We start from the raw sequence: 13,730 nt of genomic DNA on the forward strand, positions 1-13,730 counted from the left end.
ACATCCAGCAACAGCCAGCCAGATGCTTCTGGGAAGCTCACAAGAAAGGCATGAAGACAACAGCCCTCCCCTGCTGTTTGTCCTCAATATCCGACATTGAGGTAGCAGACCGCCTTTGAACATAGAGGCTCCCTTCAGCTATCATGGCTAATAGTGACTGATGGATCCTTCTGAATTTGTCTAATCCTTTTAAAAAGTGATCTAAGCAAGACAGAAGTTTTGGGAATTGATGGCACAATAATTTTGTTTTTAAAAATGGCAATAAAAGAAATACACACTGAAGTAGTAAAAGGTTATACAACTTTTTCTTTATTATTCCATCTTGAAAAGGCTTTATACATGGCGATATTTGACTAACAAGATTAAAAACCCCTAAAGAGCATATGAAAAATTCTGTTTTCATATTTAGATTCACATAAACCAATGGTTCTCAGAACATCTGGCAGGTCTCCTTAAGAAGGTGCAGCCATTCACTAATGGAAGCTTAAGTCCCTTACTAAAGGAGGCTTGAAGTCCATCTTGTATGTCTCCTGGTTAGACAGGGACACAGACTACCAGACTGCCAAAGTAACACAGATAGCAGAGTGAGCTTCCTTGGGAGGCTCAGCTCTAAAACCTTGTGCCCTGTGTATAAGAATTCATTGTCTGGGTGATGAACCTGTTCAGTACAGGAAATTCCTGTTCTAGACAGATGCAATATTTAAAGATCTCACAGTAGGTTCATCACCTATTGTGTGATAGGGATGTGCATGAATGTTTTGATGGGATGCGGTACCTTTAAGCATCAGTAAAGCAGGTTCTTACCTGCTCCTTGGCTGCCCCACTGCTTTTCCAGGTGTGTCACTGTGCCACTCAAAAGTTCATGTGCAGCCTCAGGGCTTCACTCAGCAGCCTGTGGATGGTGGTGAGATGCACATGGCCACTGAGCATGCGTGCTGGCCATGCGTGGTCAGCATGGTGTTGCTGACTAAGCACATGGCTGCCGGACATGCATGGTGGCCATGTATGTCCTGCCGCTGAACACAGGCTGCTGGGTGAAGTCCTGTGGCTGCACTCGAACTTCTGAGTGGCACAGCACCACGTCCAGAAAAGCAGTGGGGCGGCAGAAGAACAGGTAAGGATCTGCTTTACTCATGCTTAAAAGTACTGCTCCTCAACCTGCTGAAACGATTCGGCACATCTATACTGGATGAACTGAATCTATTTGTGCATATACCTATTGTGTGAGCTTGAATTCCTCCCAGCTTTGGAATTTGCAGGAAAGATATGCATTCTATCCAATTAGTCTTACCTTTCCCCCATTCTTCAGGCAGACTTTATAAGTGCCACATGAATAGGTATCCATGATGATACAATCATAATTAACCTTAAAAATTTAGAAACTTAAAAAAAAAATATTACAGAATTGCACCAGAGATGAGGTGTATGCATCTTAACATTATGCACATTAGCCAGAGCTGTCCACAGCCAGCCAGCTGCTGCAAACGTGCAGAACAATTTCCCTCCTCATAGGTTGTATCTGGAGAGAATAAATGTATGTTTGTGCTTAATATAGAGAGAGCACTTCCAGCCAGCCCCACTATTCTACAAATGTTACATCTGTCTTCAATGAACATATTTCTGTGATCATCACAGAATTTGTCACAAAATTTAAATTTGTCTTTAAAACACAAGTACAAACAAACATTGAAATTCTCAGGTTTCTAGAAAGAGTACATAGGTGTAGTAAATGTGTTTCAGGGCTACATATATTTTGTGTGTGTGTGAAATTCTGTAGCATGAATAGATGCATTCTGTAACCTATATAATTATGCTATGACTATAGTCCTGTATTTGATAGGCATGAGAATGGGCAAGAAACTGAAATGTTCCAAAGCCCTCCCCTTGGGTTGAATATTATCAACCCTCTGGTTGCCCAGCCTATCCTTCACAAAGGACTAGAAACATAATCCTTTTTTTTAAAAAAAAGGCAAGCAAGAAAACTATGAATCTCAGGAAGCTGACTTCTGCAACAGATACCACACTTGACACTTTTTCTGTGCTTGCACAGAATCATGGAATATACACAGCCATAAGGTTTTGACCTCTCTCATAGTATCCTTGGATGAGTGTGTGACTGTCAGCCAGTCTACTGGGCTGAATGCGCTCTAGGTACTGTGGACACAAATAAGTTTTGTTTTCTATATGGAGGCCTGTTCTGAAAATGTTTGAGACCCTCCAAGACAAATGGTTACAAATACTAGTTATTTTCACGGTTTAGAAATATTCCTATATTCCAAACACTTCAGCTCTTATAAACACTCACTTTTGCCATAGAGGCCTACTGGAGTGTATGCTAGTAAGATTTTTTAAAGTGTGCCATAAAAATGAATGATTTATAATTCAAGACAATAAAATATATATTTACAAAGGGGTTCAGCACAGTTCGTACATTTTTTATTTGTACACATAATGCTTTCTGCATTTACAAGATTTCCAAAAATATAGTAACATCAAAATCTCAGCTGCTATATACAAAAAATTAGGTCAACATGAAAAAAATGGAAGACCATATTTCTTACATAAAACAAGGATACATTCCCTTTTCAGAACAGAAGAATGTGACTCAAAACCGAGAGAGTTGGAGGTGTTGAGAGGTTCATGTTGAGAGATTCATGTTCTCAAAGTTCATATTACATACTCTGCTCCAAATCATCCTGGAAAATGACAAAATAAATTCATCTTGTAATTCAGAACAAGCATGACAAGGTTGAGGAGGAACTATTTGTGAAACTGAGGCTCGGATGAGATGTATGGGATTGCTCAGATGAAAGTGGAATAACCTGCAGTACCCGGTAATTTTTAATCCAGCCAACCAGATCCTGCTCCCTATTCTCCATGCATGCAAACAGGGGATGATTGTTCTCAAGTGCTGTTTTTGCATCGTCTTTTAAAATCTGGAGTTCCTTGAAAATTTATTTTTTTGTAGAATTCTGATTTTGTAGGCCAATGGATTGTGTATTGAACTTATTTATTTATCATATTTTTATACTGCCTGATATGTACATCTCTAGGGTTGGATGGAACCTCTCGGGCCGGTTTGGGCCTGGTTCAAAGGTGGTGAGTGCGGTTAAAATGGGTTTTTAAAAAGACCGACTTACTGCTGCTGAGAGCTTTGGGGGCCTCAAGGGGTGCTGCGATGGTCACGGGGGGTCTCCGGTGGCTCTCCCGACCCCCGCCAACCTCACCTCAAGTCTCCCCGAGCCGGTTCATCCTGTTTTGGGGCCATTTCAGCCCTGTTTCTGTGCATGCATGGCAGCCAAACTGGCCCAGGGAGACTTGGGGGAGGGAGAGCCAAAACCAAATTTAACCGCACTCACCACCCTCAAACCGGGCCTAATTCGAGCTGCACCAGGCGTCCCATTCGAGAGTGCAAAACTGAACATGCCCAGCTTGGTTCAAAGTGAAAGGCAAACCGGTTCTGTGCACATGCCCACTTCTCCATTCTCATCCCATTTAGCCACAGTCTTTGTCAAATTGCTTCTCACCTGATGAATCGCGCCCTCTCTCACAACATTATTGTGTGGATGGATAAATTAGACATGTAATTTTCCCCTCACGGAGGCACTCAAATACCTCCAATGCAATACCCCACCACTTCCTGGGGCTGGATTTCCAGGCACACAGCATAGCAATGCTTTCGGATTTTTCCTGGCTTTCTGTTGCCTTCTGGGAAGGCTTTTTTGCAAGTGGGGAAAACAGTTGTTCTAGGTCTTACACATGGAGGGGACTGTGTTTGAAAACGCAAGTTCATTTCGGTTATCCACTGCACATACAGATGATGTACTTCTACATTGTGTAATCCCACACCACTATCTGCTGGCTATTTGCTGCCATACTGTGGTGAACATTGCATCTTTTGAGATCACCTTAAAAGTACTTTTCATGTGGTCTGAAAAGATATGGTTTTTATCACAGGTTAGCAGCAAATGGCCAGCAGGTGGTGCTGCAAAACAGTGTGATGGGGAAGTATGGGTAGGTGACTGGTGGCGATGGTGGGAATCTTGCATTTTCAAATACAGTATTTCTCTGTCTAGAAAGATACTTAAAAAGGGCCTGCTTGGGGGCACGCATAAAGATGCTGTTTTTGACCTATGAAACTGAATAATGTGGGGCAAACATAAATTAGAGACCACTTCCCCAAATCCTATTGTGATCACAATCCATGGGGAATTTCTCCTGTGCAAACCTCATGGAAATGAGTTCATTTCCATGAGGCTTGTGCAGGAGAATTTCCCATTAAAGCATCCTAGATCTTTAAAATATAATTCTGGGCCAGTCTGTGTATAACCTCATAATCCAAATCTTGTGTGCCAAGCAGTAATGTGACCTCACAATACAATCTCAGGCCATAATGATGCAACAGTAATATGTTGCTAATAAAAAAGCAAATATTTGATGATAGAGAGAGAGAGGAATCAATTGTAGAAGGAAAGGGGGGGGGGTTATTATAAAAATTCATTTGTAGTATCTTCACCGAGAGTTAGAACATGCAAATCGCGTTTTCAAAAATTATCTCATGCTCCAGTTTGATTAGTTTTGGGTACGTGTTTTAAAAGGAAATTAGAATATCTGCCTTGTTTATTATTATTATTAATTATTATTATTATTAAAATTAAATGGATCAATTTAGCATAAAACTGAGCTGAGAAAAATTCACTTACATTTAACAATACAAATGTCTGTCTGTCAAACCATGGTTGAGAGGCCTAATAATTGGGAGGTTTTGCTCTGATAGAGAAGGGAGGGAATGTTAATTAAAATCAGCAAGAATATTCTAGACTCCACTTACAATTATAAACCATTTTCTTCACCATTAACTACTTTGTAATATTCCTTAGTAGATGGACCTATTTACTAATCACCCAATAATTTGTAGGAGATAGGTTAATTTTATACTTTTATTTGAGGCAGTAAAGAAGTTACACTTTAAAGTCATTTTTGTCCAATCTTTGCCAACATTTGGAGAGAAACAGTAGAAGACAGTTAGCCCCAAATGATCACTGTAGCCTCTTAATGAAAAAAAATGTATGGAATTAAGCCTCTGCTGATGGTTCCACTACTGGAACACATGAAGAACAGCCTTCTTTGGCTAGATGCTGGAGACTGGTTCCAGCATTTCCCTCTCCAGAAGACAGAAAGCAAATGCCAGGAAATCGCTTTTAAATAATTACTGGACATTGTGCTGTAAATAATCTAAGATAACTGTAAAAATATTGAATGTAATTGCCCCATATGTGTTATCACTAGGTGCAATCCAGTCAAAATTAAGCACTTTCAAGTCCCATTCATTTCATGTGCTTTGTTCTTTCCTGTTGAAATAGGTGGAACAGATAACTTTACTTCGTCTGGATTAGGGCTGCCAGGAGGATTTTCAGACAGGAGGCTTTACCACGAGGCTTTACTGCAAGTTCAGAGCATAATGGATACTCTGACACAAAAGGAGGATTTTTAAAACCCCAGACATAAACTGGGCTAGGTTCCAATATGGAGAGGAAAACCTGAATCGTGTTTGAAGTGCTCTCTGAAATATTGCATGGATTTCAGGGTAAATCTGGCCAATATGTGAACACACACACACCCTCCCAAAGTAAAGTCACGATAACATTGCCATCTGAAAAAGCTCCAGGTCTCCTAAGGCTCAGTTCCTGAGATACAGGAGGTAGTGAGATACTGGGAGTTAACGAGTGGTATCTGGCAGATCAGGTGTAGAACCTGGCAGGGGCCGAGGTTACCACTTGGTCTCAGGGTGGAAGATTAAAGTCATAGGAGGAGGAGGTTAAATGGCAAAACTTCTCAAGCCAAAGCCAAGTTGAAAATAACCTGTTCCTTTGTGTCTTCTCACCCTGAGATTCTAGTTCTTACCTTAGAGACCTCTGAAAAGAACGGAACATTTTGAAATATCAAGTCAAACTTGAGACCTAGCACCCACAGATTGCACTGTGCCCCTTGTTCTTGGCCACCATCAGCCAAGGAAAGTCTCAAGGACTGGCCTGGCCATATGCAGTGCTCATCCTATCAAAATAAATGCAGTAAGGGCACTTAGGTGGGCCTCCACTGGAAGACACTGTTGTCCCTGCCCTGAGGTATTCTTCTGCTTGCTGAGAAGAGGGTGCAAAGGGGCAGAAGAAACGGTTAGGGAGAGGAAGCTATTTTATATGAGAATGCAGGAATACAGTCACACAAAGATATTACAGAAATGTCATGCTGAATCTCTTCAGCATTTCAAATGTGTACATTAAAAAAGTTTGTGCATGCTTGTGCATCTGTGTGCACACACACATATATAGCTAGAAATCAGTGGTTTTCAAACTGTGTTCTGAGGAATCCTAGAGTCCCTAGGAAATTTGTCAATGAAAAAATTCATAATGGTGTATATGGTTTCCTGAAAGATAGAATGGTCACCACTACCAATCTCCCCCTTGCAATGAAGACCTGCATAAGAATAGTAGATGTGTGCATTCTCAGTTCATAGATGATGCTGACAGGCTTGGACAGCGTTCTGTGGAATCTTCCAGAATCCTCTGCAACGTGGCAGACGTCCAGGAGCTCAAAAAATAAGTCAATATGAAAAGTGTTCCCTGAAAGTGGAAAGCGTGAAAATAACAAACACTGGTCTAAGTTTAATGGACCAATATGACAAATTTCTGATGTGATTTTAAGATGCTTCCTATTTAGTGTGAGGTAAAAGAAACTGAATTGTGTATTCAGTTAACTGAAAAACATGGGGTGCGGGATTAGATTTTTAAAAGTCTGTGCCTTATGGACAAGCCAATTTATTTTCTGTGACAGTATGGAATAGTAGATTATTTCTAGAGCCACAAGCAATGGGCAAAGACTTGTAGCTTCCAGACTTTATCTCTTACTCTTCCCACAGCATAAAGTGGAGATGCCCAATCCAGTATCAAACTGAACCATAGTTAAGAAAACATAACCATAATTTGGTGTGATGTCTGAATTGCACCGCCTGAGGCTTGTTCACACATGATGTTTGAATCTATGCTTAATGTGGTTTACCAACATTAGTGTGATTGTGTGAACCCACGACAAGGTGGTTTATGGCCTGAGACTGCTGCCTTGACATGGGTTCACACAATCACACTAATGTATAAAATAGGGAGCTATTTTATATGAGAATCAGGAATACAGTCACACAAAGAGATTATGGAAATGTTAAACCTAGATTCGAAGGGCTGTGTGAACCAGGACTTGGTCTGCAAAAAGCCAGCAAACCCAAACTAGAAATCCTGATTTGGAAACAATGGTTTCTGTTACCTATGGTTTGGCATGATGTCTTAACTGAGAAATCATAGATGCAGCCAGTGTTTCATCACTGGAGGCCCCCGCACAATGGAAAAGGGAGTGCTAAGCAGATGCTAAGAGCAAACAGCTCTAAATTGTTGTTTGCCTGTTTGTACATTATGTCTGAATTCAGCCATGGCATGGGATTTGTGTTCCTACTTCCCAAGTGGTGGTGGCATTTGGATTTGGTGAGCCCTCTAGTGCTGGACAACTTATTGATATAATAGCAAAATGTTTATTACATAAGTCCACTATGATTTTCCCCTGAATGAAGAAGGTACTTACAGCTGAAATGCACAGAGTGCTGGCTTTTGATCTGAGACTCTTCTCCAAGAGGGCAGGAGATGTGTCTTGTGTTGGAGACTTAAGAGCAAGGTTTGAAGTGCCTTCATCCAGAAATGTCTCTGTAAGGAGTGGGGAGAGCCCAGCCTGGACAGAGCTGCTGATACCACTCACACTTTCGCCTGATGTGCACTGGGATGATTCAGAACTCTCGGTAACTACAGGAAGGAAGAGACCATTGATCTTAGATGTCCCTGTAAGCCTATTGTTCAACAGGAATTCCAGTGACAAATCTAAAAGAAAATACGTCTTGCCATCTGTAATATTTAAGACTAGAGTTCTTTGTAAACTGCAAACACACCAGCTGCTAACATTCCAACAATATATAGGGCATTCTTAGCCTGTACAACATCATTTGGTGAGAATCTTGAACTAGTGACCCGAGGCAAGGATTCAGCCTATGCACCAGGACCAAACTTGGGCCAAATAAGGGAAGGGAGCTGGAGAAAGATCAGCAGGTCATGTTGTGAACCGCCCTGAACCATTTTTGGAAAGGCAGTATATAAACCAACCAACCAACCAACCAACCAACCAACCAAATAAATAAATAAATAAATAAATAAATATAAAATACTTGCTTGTTGATCTAAGTTTTTTCTCTAGTTTTGCCCTGCTTTGTCTGAATGCAAAAGGAATGGGGTACAGGACAGAGAATTCAGAAAAGAATGTCATTTAAAATATAAAATAAAAGGCACGTTTCTAGATCTTATGTCTTTGAATATAAAGTGGTGAATGTGTGAGCAGGGCCCAAACGCGCTCTTAGCCTTGGACTTTGGGACTGAAGTTCAGGGCCTTCACAGCCCCGGAGCCCCCCAAATCCTCTTTTGTCTAACCCAGGTGGTGTGGTCACCCAGTGGAACATGATGATACTTAATTTGGAGGGTGTGTGTGCGTGCTCTAAAGGCCTTTAGGTCCAGGCTCCAAAATTACCTAGGTGCACCTTTGGCAAGACCTGTTGAATTTTAGAAACCAAAATAATTGCCAAGTCAGATTCGCTGCTCGGCATAACAACTTGCCCCTTCCAGGGTCAACAGAAGTGCAATTATACAAAGTAAGGGATACCCTTTCCCCCTTAATTTGCATAGTTCATACAAGGTGAAAAATGTAGCCTTCCTTGGTGCAAAATGTTTTGTATTTATTTTATTCCTGAGAACACGGCCCTGAGTATATTTCTTTTACTTTTTAAGAAAACATTTAAAAAGATTTTAGAAACCCAGGAGATTTGCAGTGGGCTCAGAGCTACTGATAGAGTTTTGGGTAAATACTTCCTTTTCAATTTGATAATGCAGCAGATATTGAAAAGTCTGGAATCTGGAACAGGGTTAACATTTCCTGCTTCTAACGGCTGGTACAGACGTTAACTGCAATTAATTGCAATTATTAATTAATATGAATAATATTAATTAATATTAATTTCATGTAATTGCTCATGAAAGTCATCTATTCACATTAGCAGGCTAACATCTGAAGTGGGGACATGCAAAAGGTTGTAACAGTGCTTACAGACATAGGTGTGTCAACAATTCAGACCTTAATGTATACATGGGAAAACAACCAGAAAATCTTTCTGTTTTAGTAGTAGTTCTCAAAGACTACTGCAGTGATTTTCACCATGGATCCCTGGAGATTCTCAGAAACTTATCAAGGGCTCCTCAATGAGTACATCAGTAATGGCAAGCAAACTTTGCTGAAAGATAGCTTGCCCTCCATTATCAATCTCCTCTTGCATTATCAATCTCGCCGTGCAGTTGCAGGCAACGGCAGCTTGTCAGTGTTCATGGAGAACAGCAACACCCAGCCTCACTGGCTCTGTCCCTAGGCAGGAGCCGACACCAGTGCCGTTCCACTCCGCTCCGCTCCCTTCTTGGTCCTGCCTCTTTTGCTGGCCCAAGCACGGCTTGCCCCGCCCACATCACCTGGGCTCAGCTGCTGGAGCTCATCATCAGTTCTGGGTATTTGCACAGCACAAGGCAGAGTCCTGCCTTCAGCACTGCTGACTGTCCCCTCCTCTTCTGCACTGCTATTTTTCACACTCTTTTCCCTCCAGTACCAAATTTGTCCAGAGACAAAGTGTACAAATCTGAAGGTAAGTGACAGCAGGCAAGACAGAAGACAAGAGCTGCTGTTGGGACAGCAGTGCAGAGGAGAGGCAGAGCAGCACTGCTGGAGGGACCCTGCCTCACGCCATTCAAACAGCCAGCTGCAGCAGTGCGCTCCAGCTAAGGCCAGGCAGTGACGGGGTAGAGAGGCAGGTGACCTGGACTGGAGAAGGAGGTGGGGCACCGGGGTGGGGTGGGGAAGGCCAGAGAAGGGGAAGCAACAGTGCAGAGGAGGCGACAGCGACAGGTAGATGAAGAGAAAAAGGCAAGATGCCTGCACCCGCCACCCCATAAGCAGCCTGAGCCTGTTGCCTCACCCAACCTCAAGGAGGAGCCGCCTCTTTGAGGTCTGTGCTCCACATGAGCCAAGCATATGCCCTAAAAACACCCCAGAAATCTCTGCAATGTAGCAGCCTTCCTCCGTAAATGGGTTGATGTAGAAAGGGTTCCCTTGAACCAAGAAGTTTGCTAGCTACTGGATGAGCACATCTAGTGTGAGTGCAGGAATTACACTTTTGCCCTGTATATGGACATGTCTACTAATTGCACATCCCTGCCTTGAGTGTGTCACAACTGTATCAGCTTCACACCTTGGTTTCTATAACCCCAAATTCAGTAGGTCTAAGCAATTAATGGTGCAATTTGAAGATATTCATCACAAAAACCCACCACCATATTAGCATATACAGGAGATCCCCATTATTCGCAGGGGTTCTGTTCCAGGCCCCTCCCCTCCACAGATAGCAAATATGCAGATAATGGATCACTAGGGCTATGGGAATCAGGGTGTTAGGTTTCCAGACTGCCCAAAATTGCCCCCAAATTGCCCCCCAAACCAGTAAATGGGCCAAATAAAGTGCCCTACCATGCTCTTCAGTCGCCTACAAGTGAAAATGGTGCTGAAAATCTGCTGAAAATCACACACCCCATATTTTTAACAGTAAATGAACCATAAAATGGCTCCCAAACACAAAATAGGGACCAGAAATGACCTCCAATGCCACCCCAACCCATGGATTCATGAGTTTAACCCTCCCCCCTGCCCCATTTCTCCACATATATACTGAGGTCAGGTGTCCATTACCCGACTGTGAATACATGAAACTCTGGGTGCTAAACCCATGATTAAGAAGATTCCACTGTATCTGTTAATCAAAATGGGTATTGTAAATGGTCATTTAAATGCTCATCCTCAGTGCAGGCAGTACACTCACTCATGGAGGGCTGGCTCCCAGTTTCCTGTTCCAGCTCATCTTCCTCAATACAGGCTCTGACATCATATGACCAGTGGTAGAAAGGGGGTCCTACTAAGCCAGGATGGGTTGGGGTAGAATAAACGTGCAGGTTTAGCGAGCCCAGGATGGAAGAGGAAGACTGACTGCTTGACGAAGAGGTACTGCTGTTTGAGATTGTGGAATGAGGCCTCTTAAATGGCGTGGAATGGTCGAATGAAGAAACAGCTATTGAGGCACGAGTCCTTGACTCTGGCAAAACAAAAATACATCTGTTAACTCTAACACCACTCATAAAGAACAACATAGAAAACATAAAAAGCAACTTGGAGAAATTGTTGGAAGGGGTGGAACCTCAGTGGAATCTCTATGTCAGTGGCAGAGCACATACACTGCATGCAGAAGGTCCCAGGGTCAATCCCTGGCATATCCAAGGAAAAGAATCCCCAGCACTAGGACTGGGGAAGTCCTTTGCCCAAGACCCTAGAGAGGTATTGCCGGTCAGTATGGACAGGACTGGGTTAGATGGACCAGTGGTTTGACTCAGTATAACAGTTTCATACATGCATACTAAGATGACTTTCAAAGGCCCCAGAACGGGCTCTAACTCACTGAGCTTCTCATTCCTTGATTCTGTTTATTCACTAACCGCATGGTAAGACCGCATGGAAAGGTGATTACATGTTAGGCTGGACCAAAGCTCATTTTAAACACATTAATTCATATGATGCATACATTTATTTTCTATTTGAAAATTCTCTAAGTAGTGAGTATTGTAATGTGACTATGGTGATGAATCCTTGTCATGAACAGCTCGTGAATGACCAGAGCAACCCAGCACCTCCTCTTTTGCCCTGTTTGTAGCATTCATGGGTTTTAAAGCAGCATTTGATTCGATAGCTAGGGACAGACTATGCAGGAAATTGGCAGTCTCTTCCATAGACCATCGCCTCTTGGCGCTGATACGTATGCTACGTAACAACAACTGGCTTATGGTGAGATACAGTACCTAGGGCCATTTAAAGCAGAGGATACCCATTCAGCAGGGAGTGAGACAGGGTTGCATTTTGGCACCTCTCCTCTTCATTTTTTATATAAACTTATTGACACAAATTAACTATCTGAAGACTAAGATTATGGTATTTCAGAAGAATTTTGTGCAGCTTAAGTTGCAAATTGATGGCCAAGATATAGAACAAGTCAAATTCTACAAGTATTTGGGCACGGTTTTCAATTTAATGGTTATTGGAGAGCACATCTGCTCCAGATTACACAAGAGGCACAAAAGAGTGCAATAGTGCTCATTAGATTTTTCCCCCCGGGAAGGGAGGTGGTTACGTCCCCACGGCAATTCAGGTCTTCAAAGGGAAAATATTAGCCCAACTACTGTATGGCGCCCAGCTGAGTAATTACAAGGATTTCTGCACCCTAGAGTTGGTACAAACCAAATTCATTAGAGCAATCTTTGGGGTGCCAAGAGGGACGCCCAATAGCTGGAACTGGGGTTAGTACCAATAGAAGCCCATGTCTGGGTTGCAAAGATCTCTAATATTTGAAATTACATCTTGGTCAAGCAGGCCTAGCTCCCTTGGTCCTGAAGGACAACTTTGCATCTGCATGGAAAGAGGGAGTGGAGAGGAAATTAGAAGGTTATGGGCTAAGTATCCCCATGTTGGTCTCCTTAGGGATCTTAATGGCCAAGGAGATAATTAGGCAGTGGATTTGGGTCATAGTGACTCAGGAAGACAGGGCCCGAGTCAGACATTTACCTTTCTTAGGTAATGCAACCAGAGGCATATCTAGGGAAAATAGCGCCTAGGGCAAGCACTTAAATTGTGCCCCTATCCAAACAAGGATGATGGGACTTGTAGTCAACAATATCTGGAAATCCCTCTTAAAGAAACACTGTACCATCCAGACATGGTTGTTGATCCAAACCTGAAAACATGAGCCATCTCTGTTAAAGACTTAGAACAACAGTCAGGAGTTATGTGAGGATTCCAAGTGTCATTTTCTCTGTCTCATCTCATTCTTTAAAAAACATGACTTTGTCCTAGAGGATCACCTGCCCAAATAGCCACTAGCAAAATAGGGGAAGAAGAAGGTGGCGGCGCGGAGGGAGTCTATAAACCAGTGAATGATTCCTGCCAGCCTTTGTCTTGCAATGACCGTTGGCTCATGATGGGGTATATGTGCATTCACCATTCTAGTGCTTACTTTGACACCAAGAGGGAGGAGGATACATTAGTTTGCCACACTAGACAGAGGAATTTGCAACAGGAGCAGACAGCCAAGTTCTGCCAGGGCCCAAACCAGCCCCTGCCAGACTAAAAAATCCTTGTAATTTGCCCCTTCCTGTCACATGCAGTGTGCTGTTCTTTTATTATTGACTCTAACTCTCAGATATCCCAGTCATGGATGGAAAATTCAGGGTCAATTTACAAGAGACACATTTTCTACATGGAAGTTTCTTCTGTGCAGGTGCTGTGCAGAAACCCATGTGTAGTGATCAATACATATGTAACTATTCCGCCAGGGGCATAGCAAGGTTGGAATGGGTCCAGAGACAGGATTTCAAAATGGGCCCCCAGACCCTCAAAGTCCAGGGCCTCCACCCACCCCAGGCCCCCAGTGATTTAAATCGGATCTTTCAAAATAAGTATGCTGCCTGGAAATGCATTTCACTGAATACACACACACACACACACACACACAC

General features: G+C 42.6%; 1 protein-coding gene across 14 annotated transcripts in view; it reads right to left on the bottom strand.

Moving 5' to 3' along the window:
• Nucleotides 1-291: 291 nt before the first annotated feature.
• The window catches only part of PLEKHG4B (pleckstrin homology and RhoGEF domain containing G4B), a 239,592-nt gene continuing 226,153 nt past the window's right edge, over nt 292-13,730 (bottom strand). For 6 of the 14 annotated variants that reach the window (XM_053261031.1, XM_053261038.1, XM_053261037.1 and 3 more), the window contains 3 exons: nt 10,997-11,266; nt 7,627-7,841; nt 5,215-6,620 (listed from right to left, as the gene is read on the bottom strand). In XM_053261031.1, the coding sequence (XP_053117006.1) occupies nt 6,504-6,620; nt 7,627-7,841; nt 10,997-11,266 (602 nt within the window). In that variant the 3' untranslated portion in view covers nt 5,215-6,503. Of the gene's footprint in view, nt 2,697-4,703; nt 4,771-5,212; nt 6,621-7,626; nt 7,842-8,261; nt 8,303-10,996; nt 11,267-13,730 lie in introns of those variants that run through there. The other 8 variants (XM_053261041.1, XM_053261035.1, XM_053261034.1 and 5 more) reach the window with 5 other exon arrangements.

The sequence above is a fragment of the Hemicordylus capensis genome, chromosome 6, assembly GCF_027244095.1.
Source record: "Hemicordylus capensis ecotype Gifberg chromosome 6, rHemCap1.1.pri, whole genome shotgun sequence".
In the NCBI taxonomy this organism is placed as follows: Eukaryota; Metazoa; Chordata; class Lepidosauria; order Squamata; family Cordylidae; genus Hemicordylus; species Hemicordylus capensis.